At 47.4% G+C, this 12,575-nt stretch overlaps 1 protein-coding gene across 1 annotated transcript; it reads right to left on the bottom strand.

The window, feature by feature from the left end:
* Positions 1–9,137: 9,137 nt before the first annotated feature.
* On the bottom strand, positions 9,138–11,172 carry MYF5 (myogenic factor 5). The gene is made up of 3 exons (XM_041465596.1): positions 10,267–11,172; positions 9,720–9,795; positions 9,138–9,582 (listed from the first exon to the last, which is right to left on the bottom strand). Exons 1-3 carry the CDS (start codon positions 10,771–10,773, stop codon positions 9,389–9,391), a joined length of 777 nt encoding a protein of 258 aa, XP_041321530.1. The 5' UTR covers positions 10,774–11,172; the 3' UTR covers positions 9,138–9,388.
* Positions 11,173–12,575: the final 1,403 nt, after the last annotated feature.

The raw sequence follows: 12,575 nt of genomic DNA, 5'->3' as shown, positions 1-12,575 counted from the left end.
AAATCTGATTTAGGGGCAAATTTAATGTCTGAGAAGCCAAAGTCATCATGCAAGCTGAAGGAAGGACCAACTAGTTTAGTCCATGCAGCAATGCAATTCAAATATGCACTGGAGACACCAGGCCCTGAAACACCCTCTTCTCTCCTAATCAAAACAGTCCCTTTGACATAGGCAGAAAAGGGCACAAACTCATCTTCCCACATCATCAATGAGTGCTGTAAGTGACAACCCAGTTAATAAAAGCAGAACAATAAAAGCGGAACAATAAAAGCGGAACAATTGCACACCCCCTTTTACTTTGTAAATGAAGTACTTATCCCTGCTTAGACCATGAAACACAGGGCTTGGGCACAGGGTGAAAAGGCAGACAGACAGAAAGAAAGATGGACAGATTGATCTTGACTGGGGAAAGACACTGTATTCCAATCCAGATTAAGACACTTAAGTAAAACATGTTCTTCATCAAATTCTTGCTATTTAGACAGATCCCTGCTTCACACATTACACTGGGGCCCAGGTGCCTCACCCCATGTGTTGAGAATTTCCCGTATTCCCAGTGTTCTGTACAGCTTTACAAGGACAAGGCCCTTGGCACTGGGCATCTCTAACCCAGCTTGTGGACCTGAGTCTCTGATTCTCAGCTATATTTAAACACCTAATCCCCCAGAGAATTTGAGCCTTCGTCTGCCATAGGATTTTGTAAAGTGCCTAACTCCTGTATATTTCAATATTTTAAATAGTATACTTGATTTTTTTTAGTCATATTTAAAATTCTGTACTTCAACAGAAGTACAGAAGAAGAATGCCATTTTTAGAGAAATGTTATTTTTAAAAAATCCTACATTCTGCAGAAATTCTGTCCCTTAAGTTTCAGAATTTGGGTTTTTTTGGGGGGGAAGGTGGGGGTGGTGGTGGGGATGGAGAAGCAGAGTTCAGACTGTGTTCTGTACTTCCTACTTTTTTTTATTCAGACTGGAATGATTAGAGCTACTACTGGGCCCAAAATAGATTTACCACTTTCAAGTACTCCCCAGTGACAGCTGAGAAGCATAATGATGCTTTATCCCACATTAGTGACAAAATAAATTACTTTTCCAGCACACACACAGAGCTTTATAAAAAGAATAATCCCACTGGAAAAAGGATTCTTCAGCTTTGAATTCCTGCACCCAAAAGGGCCTCAGCTGCAGCAGCCTTCTCTGGCAAAGCCAGAGGGAGTAAAAGCTCGCAGAAGTGCAGGGTGTCACTTGAAGGCAGGCACTTCTATTAAGAACAGAAGAATATACATTACGATGTTCTTATCTTTGGGTGCTGATGAATTATTTTTAATTTTATAAGTATTTGTGTGTTACACTTTCTGCTGGATTGGGGTTATGCTTATAAATTCCAATTTTCAGGCTACGGCTATTCAAGTCACATTTGGCTCAGATGCACAGCATATGCTTTCAATATGGATTCAGGGCTTTTTTCCCCTTCTCTTACCAGGTGCTTCATTTCATTTAATTGCAGTGGGAGAATTACAGCATCAAAATTAATCCAGAAGCTCTTCTCCCTGCTTTCAGCTTTAAGTTAGAGCCCAGGTCTGTGTGTCTGCCATGCTGAACAGCACCAATGTTGGCTCTGACTTGTCAAATCCTGCCTGAGCATGCATGTCATCAGGAAATTTTGAGGATTGTTTAATATTGGGGCAATGCTCTAATTCTTATAGCACAGGCAGTTCTCAGATAACCCACAATTTCAACTAGATTATACACTGCTTTTCTCCTTTTCAAAAGGAAACAGGAAACAGGAACATAAAATTGTTCATAAACCACCAAATATTTGCCAGGCACATTTCTTCCTGTAATTAGAGGAAGAACAGTTGTAGGTGTTGCTCACAGCTTTTAACCAAGTTACCTCCAAGATTAGAATCAAACAGAGCTATTCAGGTAGCTAAAAGATGCAGAATCTCCCCCTTGCAGAACTGCTGCTTGCCAGGAGCCTCTAACATCTCTAACATCTCTAAAGGCCCTGAGCTTTCTGAAAGAATCGCCTGTAGCAGTATGACGGTAAAGCTGTGGGCAAAGGCTTTGCCTGAGACACTACAGACATCTACATATATCATACCAGGATTACATACAATAAATTATATGGGGGCTGAAGACTCAGTCAAGCATCACATGACCAATTCCCCCAAAACTACTCCTATATCATTTTAAGTAGAGAATCTGGTAGTACTACTCTATTGGTTTTCTTCCTTCCCCCAGACAGACTCCCTTTTTAGGCTTTGAACTTGCTAAAACCTGCATATATAAAGTATGTCTGCGCACAGGTATTTCTACTGGTTCAAAAGGATGTGAAAATGAATTTTGTTGCATCTTTCTGTAACATTTTAGACATACTGATTTTTTTTAACAGATCTGAAATTTGTTTTTAAAAAGTGGAGGGTTTTATCATGTGTTCAGCAACGTTTGCTCTCTAGATTTCTTTCTAACTAAACAACTGGGCAAAGCTTTTTTAAAAATAATTAGGCTCCAGAGGAAGAGTTCTTCAAGAGCTCCTTGCCCTTACTACCTATCAATAACTACTGTGCTAAGTAAGGAGGTACCTACCTTATCTTACCTATTTAGTAAGAGCTGATTGGCATTCAAGACCATCAAAACAACACTGCAGTTATTGTGAGCACAATTTGAAGCTCCTACTTCTAGATATCATGGCCAAGTTAAACAGAAAACATGATTGTACTTGATATGCCAGTGTGTGAACAGAGTGTGGGCTCTGGCTCTCAAGCACACTGCAAGTTATGTGAACCACTGTATCCATTATAATCGCAATAAAAAGCAATTTTCCACAGTGCTTTTCATTTAAAGAAAAATTCCTCTGAAAAGGGGGCTCCTCTGGGAATGGGGCAGCAAGTCTCACAAGGGTTTCTGAGCTGAAAGGATCAACAGAAACCTTCTGCCACAGGAGCAGGAAGGCTGTGCTGGTGCGGAGGGCCCTGGGCACACCTGGGGGCTGGGGCAGCTTCTGAGACATAGGCTGGCTGCAGTTAAGCTGCAATATCAGCTAGGCTAGTCCTTATTTCAGCTTGAGCACCAAAGCTGTGCCCCTGCCCTTGTTTACCCTCAGCAGCAATAAACCCCTCCTTTTGAAAGCAAAGGAACAGTTTCGGATACCAGAGGATTTGGAGCAGAGGATCTGGATATTTTAATGTTGTTCAGGCTTCAGTCATCACGAATATCACTTTACAGCTTGGCGCATAAACAGTCCATTTTTGAAGCATGAGAAAACAGATATATTGTAACTATACTCTAGGCCTTCTGGCCCAAATTTGTTCCTGGTGAAACTCCAGGGGCTTCAGTGGAGTTGGAGGAAGAATAAACCTAGCTGTCTAGGTTTAATGTACTTTATAATACATTATTTCTGATTAAAGGAGAGTTTACATGAAGATAAAAAGATGATTCTGTACATATTCAACCCAAATGGGACTCAAACTTATTCATGCAAACAAGCGCATTGCTTATCAACAATAAAACTCTGTATAGATGGAAAAAATGGACAAAAAAATCAGTAAAAAAAATATAACTATTCACTTTATTAAAAGGAATGTAAGTAATAATGATATTGTTGAAAGAATGTATTAAAGCAAGACTATACACCAAAATACATCTTTCTTTTTTTCTCATAGCCCTTATCTTCCACAGAAAAGAGGGCGATGGGGATGTGGGTTGTGGGAGGCAGACATGGTCAGGATGCTCCTCAGAGCAGACCACTTCTGCTTGAGAAGTCAAATTTCATAAGTACTTTTCTAAAAAGAGTTTCACTGTCCCATTTACTAGGAAGTTTAGAAATAACAAGTTTCATGTTTCAAAGTTCAGTCATTTTTGTGTATTTCACCCAGGAAACAAACGTGAGAAATTTATGAAACCCTGTGAGAAATGTGTGTTTCAGGCACTGGTAGGATACAGCTGCCTCAGCCCTTGTTTACTTGGTTTCTCCTCTACTTCATGCTCAGCATAAGGGATTTTAGAGTTATTAAACTTTTTCCCAGTTGCCCAGATTCACCATCCCTTTACTCCATATTGAGTAGCTGCATATACAGCCATGTGACCACTGCCCTCCCTTTCCATGCTGACCTTCCTGGCTTCAGTAGGAGCCCCCTTTTTTCTGTCACCAGGTGTGTCTTCCAAAGGGAATTCCCAATATGAGACAGGCACTTTCACCCACACTGGGTGTTAATTCACCCATATTTCCAGCAATCAAACAGCTTTAGATTAGTGGGGTGCCTGTTTTCCCACTGCATGAAGCATCTCATGGGATGTGTCTTCCTTGGCCAGTTGCACAACAGGAACAAACTCCTCACTGGAGGTCACACACTACCTGTGACCAGGTAAACAGTTGCACAGAGTTTGCAAGGAAGAGGAGGGTGAATGCTTAAACTCAGGATGAGGCCCAGAAAAATCCCCATTTAATCACGCAGGGATTATGAGCTCAAATCTTAATATTCAGGTGTTGCGTAAGTCTTCACTACTGCAGGCATCCAAGAGGATGATGCCCATCCATTTGAAGAGGTTTTACAGCCAAACTATTCCCATTTGGGAATTCACAGCATTATATACAACCTGAGAAATAAAGGCCAGAAGGACTCCCAGCTGCTCAAGACACAATTTTAATGAAATATAGGAGTCCTAGGCTCAGAATGACAGGTCTTCATAGGCATAGACCCAGAGGAGAAGAGTGTGGTGTCTGCTCCCAATTTCAGCTTGATACTATCCAAAGGAGACAGAACCATGACAGTGAGGACCAGAGCAGAGGCAGCCACCTCCAGATGACTGACTCACTCTACTCCAGCCAGCTGTAAGGAGTTTTAATGCTTTTGAAGTTACTTTCTCAAGTCATGTTATATAGATTTTTAAAACAGAAAATAGTATCAGTTCAAAAGCATTTATTCACAGAAGATTAGAGAAATAATGAGAAAAAATGCACATTTTTTTTCTCTGCTGCTACTCCAGGTCTGAAGGCCTCTCAGAGAGTATCAGACCCAAATTCATCTGATTTAATGCAGATACTGAAACACCTTTCTGATCTCTCTCTGGACCTGCTTACCCTCATATATCATGGTATCACCTTTTTCAAGCACAGATGAGCAGTGCCTTTGGCATCATAGCCAGCAACATTTTTCAGCAGATTGCCAGGCAGCTCATAAAGGTTACTAATGCTCAAGAAGTAAACAGACTCCATGGATCAATGATGCCTTTCAGCTGGTCAGGGGAGTGGAAAGCAGGAGACTTTTGAGAAAGTAGCAGTACAATGTTTTGCATGATATCTGTAAGTGTCCAAGACGCATAACCTCCTGGAGATAAGAAAGTCTATCTATCTACCTGCTAAATAAAGAGACAATATATCCCACTGTGTTTGGGAAGGGGAATAACTCCCTCAGCCCAGCCCTGGTCTGGCGGATGGGTGTATCTCTTGGACTCTGTGGAGTGAACACCATGAGATGCAGTGAGGGTAATAGCCACTAATGAAGCCTAATACTCAAAAGCAAACTCTAAAAAAAAAAAGCATGAGAAAAAGCAGCTCTGCTATCTTTTTTTTTAGTCATGCCAATAATCCAATTGGCTGTAGGAGAAGCCTGGCTCTAATGCCCTGGGGCAGCAGCAGCACATAGACAAATGCACTGTTCACTCCCTCCACATTTGGGGGTGAACCCCTCAATCCCTCACACAGGGTCAAATCAGCCAGTAGGATTCCAGCCCATTCTCCAGCTGGCCAAGCTCATTATGCTTTTAGTTGCCAGGAGGGCAGTTGTGGCCAGCTGTAAGGCTGATACCCCATGCAGAAGCTGCCAAAGGTCAGAAGTCAGCTGGCCAGCTGTGAGTCCTCCAGCACGCCAAGGTCCAGCTGAGAGGAGCAGGGAGAAGTGATGAGCGAGTCAAGGGTTCTGCAGAAGAGAAGGTGGAGAAGAAGGAGGAAAGGAGGGAAGAAGGGAGTGAGGGAGACGTTTTAGGGTGGGGAGAGGTGAGCTACCTGCTGTGGTGAAGTCTGACTGCTCCTGATAAGCAGGGTGAAGTCTGACTGCTCCTGATAAGCAGGGTGAACTGGGAAGAAGAGATGCTGAATTTCCACTGAAATGTAGCTGTGAATTTGAGGTGTTCCTATACATATTTAGACAAGCACTACAAATAAAGATCCCTTCATCCTCCAAGAACTAATTACTAAATGTAATACTAAAGTGATACTAAAATGTATCACTTTTAAGCCTTACCACAGGAAAGAAAGAGCTTGGTCTTTTCCTACAGGTAAAAGGAGTGGTTTCTCACACACGCAACTCAAGAAATCTGAACATTAAAAAAGCAGGATTTTTGTCTTGATGTCATATTTAAGAGATCTTTTCCAGGTTTCTATGTTAGTTTTGCAATGTACAAATGTCCCTTTTGATCTGAATTTAAAATATGTATTTCACTAAAGATCTCTGTTTGGTTTATTAACAAAAGATACAAGAGACTTCGCACACAAGAAAAACCAAAGCTCAGCTGCCTCCCCTGGTCATAATTTAAGCAAAATAAGCATGGTTTTCAGAGGTAAAATACAACACTGTTGTATTCTAAAAAGTGTATAGAATTATGCCCTTTCTTGCAGCGAGTGGTAGTCAGAAAACTTGCTGTAACACACCTTCTGTGTTATATTCATTATTCTGACACTGTGAAGCATCCCTGCACCTGCCCGCCTGCCTGTGAGGCCACTACACACTGCCCCAGAGCCTTGAGCAATCTACACGTAGTAGGAGTTGGGATAGGTGGAGGTCAAATTTTCTAGATCATCACTTTCTTATTTATTTCTGGGCACAGCCTTCCTTAAATGAACATGTTTCATATAGAATACAAATCTTTCTTTTCAGTTGCACTTATTAATATTATTACGAAATACATAAAATCTGACCAGAACAGCCTTTTTGTTCTTCCCAATCCACAGACTAAAGGCAGTTTCATGGTGCTCACTTCCATTCCTTACAACATCCACTTCCATTCCTTCCATTCCTATTGCGCTTTTCCCCTCATGGGAGCTTTTTTCATATGTGGCCTGGAATTAAGATTTCGTTTCCCAAACGTGTACAGCAAAACCTAGAGGTTGTAAACTACTGTAGTAGGACATCGGAGCCTACGGACAAACATCCCACAGACGGAATGCTTCTCCTCACACTCTGAAAAGCTACTTCTCAGAAGTATTGACCTTTTTGCGACTCCTAAAATGTCTGCCAGTCAAAGAGAGGTGTACATTACCAGCATGTGATTTGCTAGTGTTACTCTGCATACTTCATCTGAGATCACTTGCCAAGGTCAGCACTGTGCAGAATGAAATGCTGAAAGTTCTCTAGCTTAGCTCACTTTAAAATACCATTTAAAATCATCTGCACTCTATTAAATCCTGAGCATAAGAAGTATCCTTGGGATGGTATTTTGATTGAGAGGAGCAAACACTGCAACACTGCAGCAGAGTGTGAGAAGCCAGGAAATAAAACCAGTGATGTTCACGGTCTTGCATAAGGATTCCTGTGAACAGAAGGCTTGGGAAGTGATCCCCAGAACCAAGACTACGTCTGTGTTAAGGCACTTGCATACTGCTGAAACATTTGCACTGACAGGAGTGTGAGAATACCTTGTTTGTACCTCTGCATGACTGCAACTCAAGGGTTTAAAACCACTTCTACTCCATGATTAGTTCAGACATATCTGTATACACAGAAAGCCCATTCTGGTCAAGGCCCCTCCTGAAATACTCCTCAAGAAAAGAACACTTACCTCAAGGCTATGGGCAAGGGCAGAAAGTAATTTTGAAGGAGGCTTTGCACAAAGGGCGGGCTGGCCTTGCCCTGTGTCAGACACACACCTGCTACTGCCCTGCTGCAGGCTCAGGAAGGCAGCTGCCACCTCACTTTCTCTGTGGCCCCTTGTGGGGGGACAGAGACCCTCAGTGTGCTACAGGGACAGAGCCATCCCTAAGCAAAGGCTTCTTTTATCTTTGGTTCAGAGATGCTGCCAAAGGCCAGTCAGATGATAACTTTTGGTGACATGACTCAGCTGGGCTGGGTTCAAGTGAAAGATTTATCAGAGGTGAAATACCACTGCCAGGCCCCTTGGCCGCCGAGTGCTAGCACCACAAACACAAACGGCAAATCCATCCTTATCCCACAATAGTGAGGTGCATATACCCTTCGCACTCAGAGTATTTATATGAAACATTTCTGGATGAACTGAAAGAGCCCATCTCTCCATCTCATCTCTTTTTTTTTCCTTTTTTTTGGGGGGGAGGGAGGTGTGAGGAGGGTTGGCTAAGAAAGTTTTGGATTATATGTAGAAGAGTGCAAAACAATGGAAATTTTTCATGGTAGACAGACCTAATTCAGTGCCTGGAATACTTGTTAAATCTGAAAACATGTGAAGATTTGACCTGGTTATTTCTAGAGTGATGTAGAGTAATGAACTTGCATCCTGGACCAAAAGACCAAAGTAATTAGGAGCAAATAAATCTATATTGCTATCTGAATATTGTGAAATATACCTCATGGTTTATGAAAGAGATACATGTGGTTTGTTCTTACTAACTTTTCTAAATTTGTCTCTGCCAGAGCAACAAGTAAAATTCCTCAGCACAGCATCAGAGCTAGATCATACTGTTGTTTTAAGAGCAGAGTCATCACGCAATTTCAGGGTCAAATTCTGGAATACACAGTCCCTCTTCATACCCAGTGAAAGAAACTTGAGCTTTACAGGGGTGGACGGGAAGGGAAGGGAAGGCAGGGAGGAAAGGATAGAAAAATTTTGCAGAAAATAAAGGAAACTCTGCCCATAACAGGACATACAGTGTGAGAATTTAAAGGTCCACGTTTTTGTTGCTCCATGAGTGGGGCAACTTCCACGCACTGGTGAAGGAGAGACAAGCTCCCAGGCCCAGCCCGGCGAGACACTCCACATGGCGGCTGGGGACCGCCGCGATGGGGCGGGCAGGGGCGCCCCGCAGGCAGGAGCCCAGGGCCGCCCGAGGTTCGGTGGGGGCTCAACAGGGATGCTGGCGGGCGCCCCGCAGCCGAGTCTGGCTGCCCTCCCCCATGCCAGGGAATGCACTTAAAGAACCAGCCGGCCAGACAGCTCTCTCACAGCACGTTTTATTTGCAGCGGGGATTCCAGGGCAGCGCGTGTGTCCCGAGCCGCGGGGTCTGCTCGCCCTGCCGGGCTGCGGGAAATCCCTGGCCGGGGGCCGGCGCGGCGCTTTGCCTGCGGCCCCAGAGGGAAGCGGCGGCCCAAGGGGCTCCGGGGCTGCCCCTCTTGCCCGAGAAGCGTTTGCAGGAGGCGGCCGGGCGCGGGAGGCGGCCCCGGCGGCAGGCGCGGCGTGCCGGCCCTCCGGCCCCTCATAGCGCCTGGTAGGTCCGTCGGGGCAGCGGCGTCCCGGGCGTCTCCGGGCCCGAGTCGATGCTGGCGCTGGGCGAGAGGGAGTCGGCGTCGCGCAGTGACAGCCCTGGTTCCTCGGCCGGGGAGAGACGGTCCACGATGCTGGAGAGGCAGTCCAGGCTAGACAGGGCGCTGCTCTGATCGGCGGCGTACCCTGCGCCGAGGGGAGGGACGGGGACAGGGCAGCGCGTTACCGCGGGGCGCCGCGCTGCCTTCCCCCAGTGCCTCAGGGAGCGGGGGTGCCCGGGCCCGCCTCTACCCGCAGGCCGCGCCGGGTCGAGTCGCGCTTACCGTGGGCCATCTCGGCGCAGTAGACGGCGTCGAAGCTGCTGCCTCTCGCCGACCAAACGGGGCTGCCACAGTCGGCCTGCAAGATAGCGAGGGGCGAGTGCCGGCCCTGCCGCCCCCGGCCAGGGGCCAGCGGGACGCTCCCCGAGAAGGGAAAGGGCCATAAAGGCCGGCGGGAAGGGAGGGAAGCAGCCGGCCCCAGCCAGGCTGCTGGCCCTGGGCAGCGCCTTCCCCCTCTCCCCCAGCCCTACCCCTCTAAGGCCGCGCTAAGGGCACAGCAGAGAGGACGCCGGGGGCCGGAGCGCCTGCAGGGTGCCCGCGGGCAGCGCTGCCGCCCCCCATGCATCCCCGGAGAGCCCACGTGCGTGCTCAGCGGAAAACCTGGGAAGGGGCCTGTTCTAGGGCGAACCGCCCGCCTTTTCCTGATGTCCGGATGCGTTCGGCCTGTCCCACACCCGTGGCACGGGTCCCATGGCGTTGGGCCGAGGGTGACCTGCCCGCGGGCCGTCCTGGGGTCCCCACAGCCCTGTGGCTCCTGCCTCTGTCTTACCATCCCATCGGAGCAGCTGGAAGTGGGGCTGGTCGGTTCGGAGCAACTCTGTCCCGGCAGGTGATAGTAGTTTTCTACCTGTTCCCGCAAGAGCTCCTGGAGGCTCTCGATGTATCTGATGGCGTTTCTCAGGATCTCTACTTTGGGGAGTCTTTGGTTGGGGTTGGCAGTGGTGCATCTCTTCAGAGTCTCAAAAGCCTGGTTCACTTTCTTCAGCCTCCTCCTCTCCCTCATGGTGGCTGCCTTCCGCCGGTCCATTGTGGTGGATTTTCTTTTGCAGGCTTTGCAAGCCCACATGAGGCAGTGACCGGCTTGGTGGTGGCCAGTGGGAGCTCGGACATGCTCCTCTTCCTCGGAGCAGGCGGGCTCGGGGGGCTCGTGGGCACTGAAAGGTGGCAGATCCCTGGGCTCAAAATCCTCGGGGAACTCGCCCTCCGGGGAGGAGAGGCAGGAGCTGTCATAGAAGAGCTCGGACGGGGAGAACTTGCAGCTGTCCATCACCTCCATCCCTGCTACGGAGGCGTCAGTACGGAACGGCGGCCACCGGCTCTCGGCGAGGCGCTCCGCAGTGCGCTGGGGCAATTTCCTCCGTAATTAGGGACCCGAGACCAAGTGTCCTTCGGCTGATGCGGGGGGCCCTTATATATACATGGAAAGGGAGGCTGGTCCGCAGAGGCCAGTCTTTATTAGCATATCCCACCACAGCCCCTGCCGGGAGCTGTCTGGGCAAGCCCCTTCCAGTCCCTAGGAGACAATTTGCTCCGCACCGCTCTTTTGGAGCGCCGAGAGATGGGCACTTTTCTAATGAACGACCTCCCAAGCACTGATTGCGACATCTCCGAATTTCCAACCAAGTCTGTGAATTTGCAGTTTGGTATGGAAAGAGAAAGAGGGGCAGTGGACGCACACGAACCACTGTCCTACAGAGCCCTTTCTCGTCTCGGTGTTCACATCTCCTGTTTCCCATCACACGTTTCCTCGGGAAGGACACTTACAGTGTCTACTTGCATATCTTTATTTCCCACATCCCGTGATCCAGGTCTAACCTGAAAAGTTATAACCTTCTTCTTAGACCTAAGATGTGTTTATTTATCTCGAGGAGCGCTTTGTCCAGTAATTAAAGTTGTGCCACCAACCGCTCAAATTTACAAATTGGCGGACAGCAATGCACAGCTACTTGTGGCCAGGAGAGACGAGGAGGAGGGAAACCAGATTTTAGTGCTGCTGGATCGGATCACAAGGAAAGGTACTCACAAAAGAAAAGTGTATGTGTTTGCTCCGAGACAAATCCCATTCCCATTATTTCTCCTTCTCTTGTGACCTGGAGCTGCTAGGGACACAACAGTCAAGCAGCGCCTTGGGTTTGCTAATTTTCTGCTTTCAGGCAAACTTGTACCGTTACAGATGCGTCCCAGCTGCCAGCGCAACAAACCCCTCCTGGAAGTGTAAAATTTCTAACCCCGCAATCCCTAAGTAACTTTACACAAGGGGACAAAAGCCTTGCAGAGCCCCAGCCGCAGCAGTAGCCGAGCGGAGCGGTGCAAGGGTCATTAGAGTGGTAATGAAGCCATTTAACAGGCATTTGCTAACGCGCAGGAATCCTTTGGTTTCATCCAGGTGGCTTTTGTAGCTGAGGAAAATATTATGAGAAGGCAAAGGAAACCTTCCCTACCTGGGAATAAAATTATGTGACCTAGGCTAACTCAAACGCAGAGCAAATGACCCAGCAGCGGTTCAAACGCTACGCAGGCGGTTTTTGTGTCCAGGAAAAAGGCGCCTTCAGTTAGCCTCTCTTCAGGAAGGGTTGATGTGGTGGCACGGCGAGCCGCTTGTCTGGAGGAGACGCTGATCAAGTGAGCAAGGCCGGTAGGGAATTATCTCCCGACAGAGATGCCCTGTGGCAGCGCACACCGCCGGGAAGCCCTCCGATCCGCACGGGCAAGGCGGAGAAAGGCAAGCAGCTCGGCCTGTGCTGGGGCTGGAGGGAATCCATCCTTGTTTCCCCGCTGCCACAACCCCCGAGCCCCCAAAGGCGGATTTCCACTCTTAGGCTAAAACTTTTCCTGAAAAGCAGCCGTGCACACACCCTTCTTCCTAGGAAAGGCTGCAAAATCATCTAAAAGCTGGGGAAGGCTACATCTGCACTGCTTTGGTTTATTTGGGGCCATAAACACGGGGAGCCCCTTTGAAATGAATACTGTATGAAAAGCAGGGAGTTGATAAAGGAGTAAAGTTACAGAATGGGAAAGCTCAGAATTTCAGGTTTCTGACGCTCTGAGGTGCAGGTTGCTGTTTTGTTGGGCCACATC

Source organism: Pyrgilauda ruficollis, unplaced genomic scaffold (assembly GCF_017590135.1).
Source record: "Pyrgilauda ruficollis isolate IOZ18807 unplaced genomic scaffold, ASM1759013v1 scaffold19, whole genome shotgun sequence".
In the NCBI taxonomy this organism is placed as follows: Eukaryota; Metazoa; Chordata; class Aves; order Passeriformes; family Passeridae; genus Pyrgilauda; species Pyrgilauda ruficollis.
This window is presented reverse-complemented; position numbering and strand designations above follow the sequence as displayed.

Coding starts and splice junctions, on each gene's coding strand:
- MYF5 (XM_041465596.1), bottom strand. CDS start 10,773: ATGGAGGTGATGGACAGCTGCAAGTTCTCCCCGTCCGAGCTCTTCTAT. Junction 9,796..10,266: donor CCAGCTGCTCCGATGGGATG/GTAAGACAGAGG, acceptor GCTATCTTGCAG/GCCGACTGTGGCAGCCCCGT. Junction 9,583..9,719: donor CTGCGCCGAGATGGCCCACG/GTAAGCGCGACT, acceptor CCCTCGGCGCAG/GGTACGCCGCCGATCAGAGC.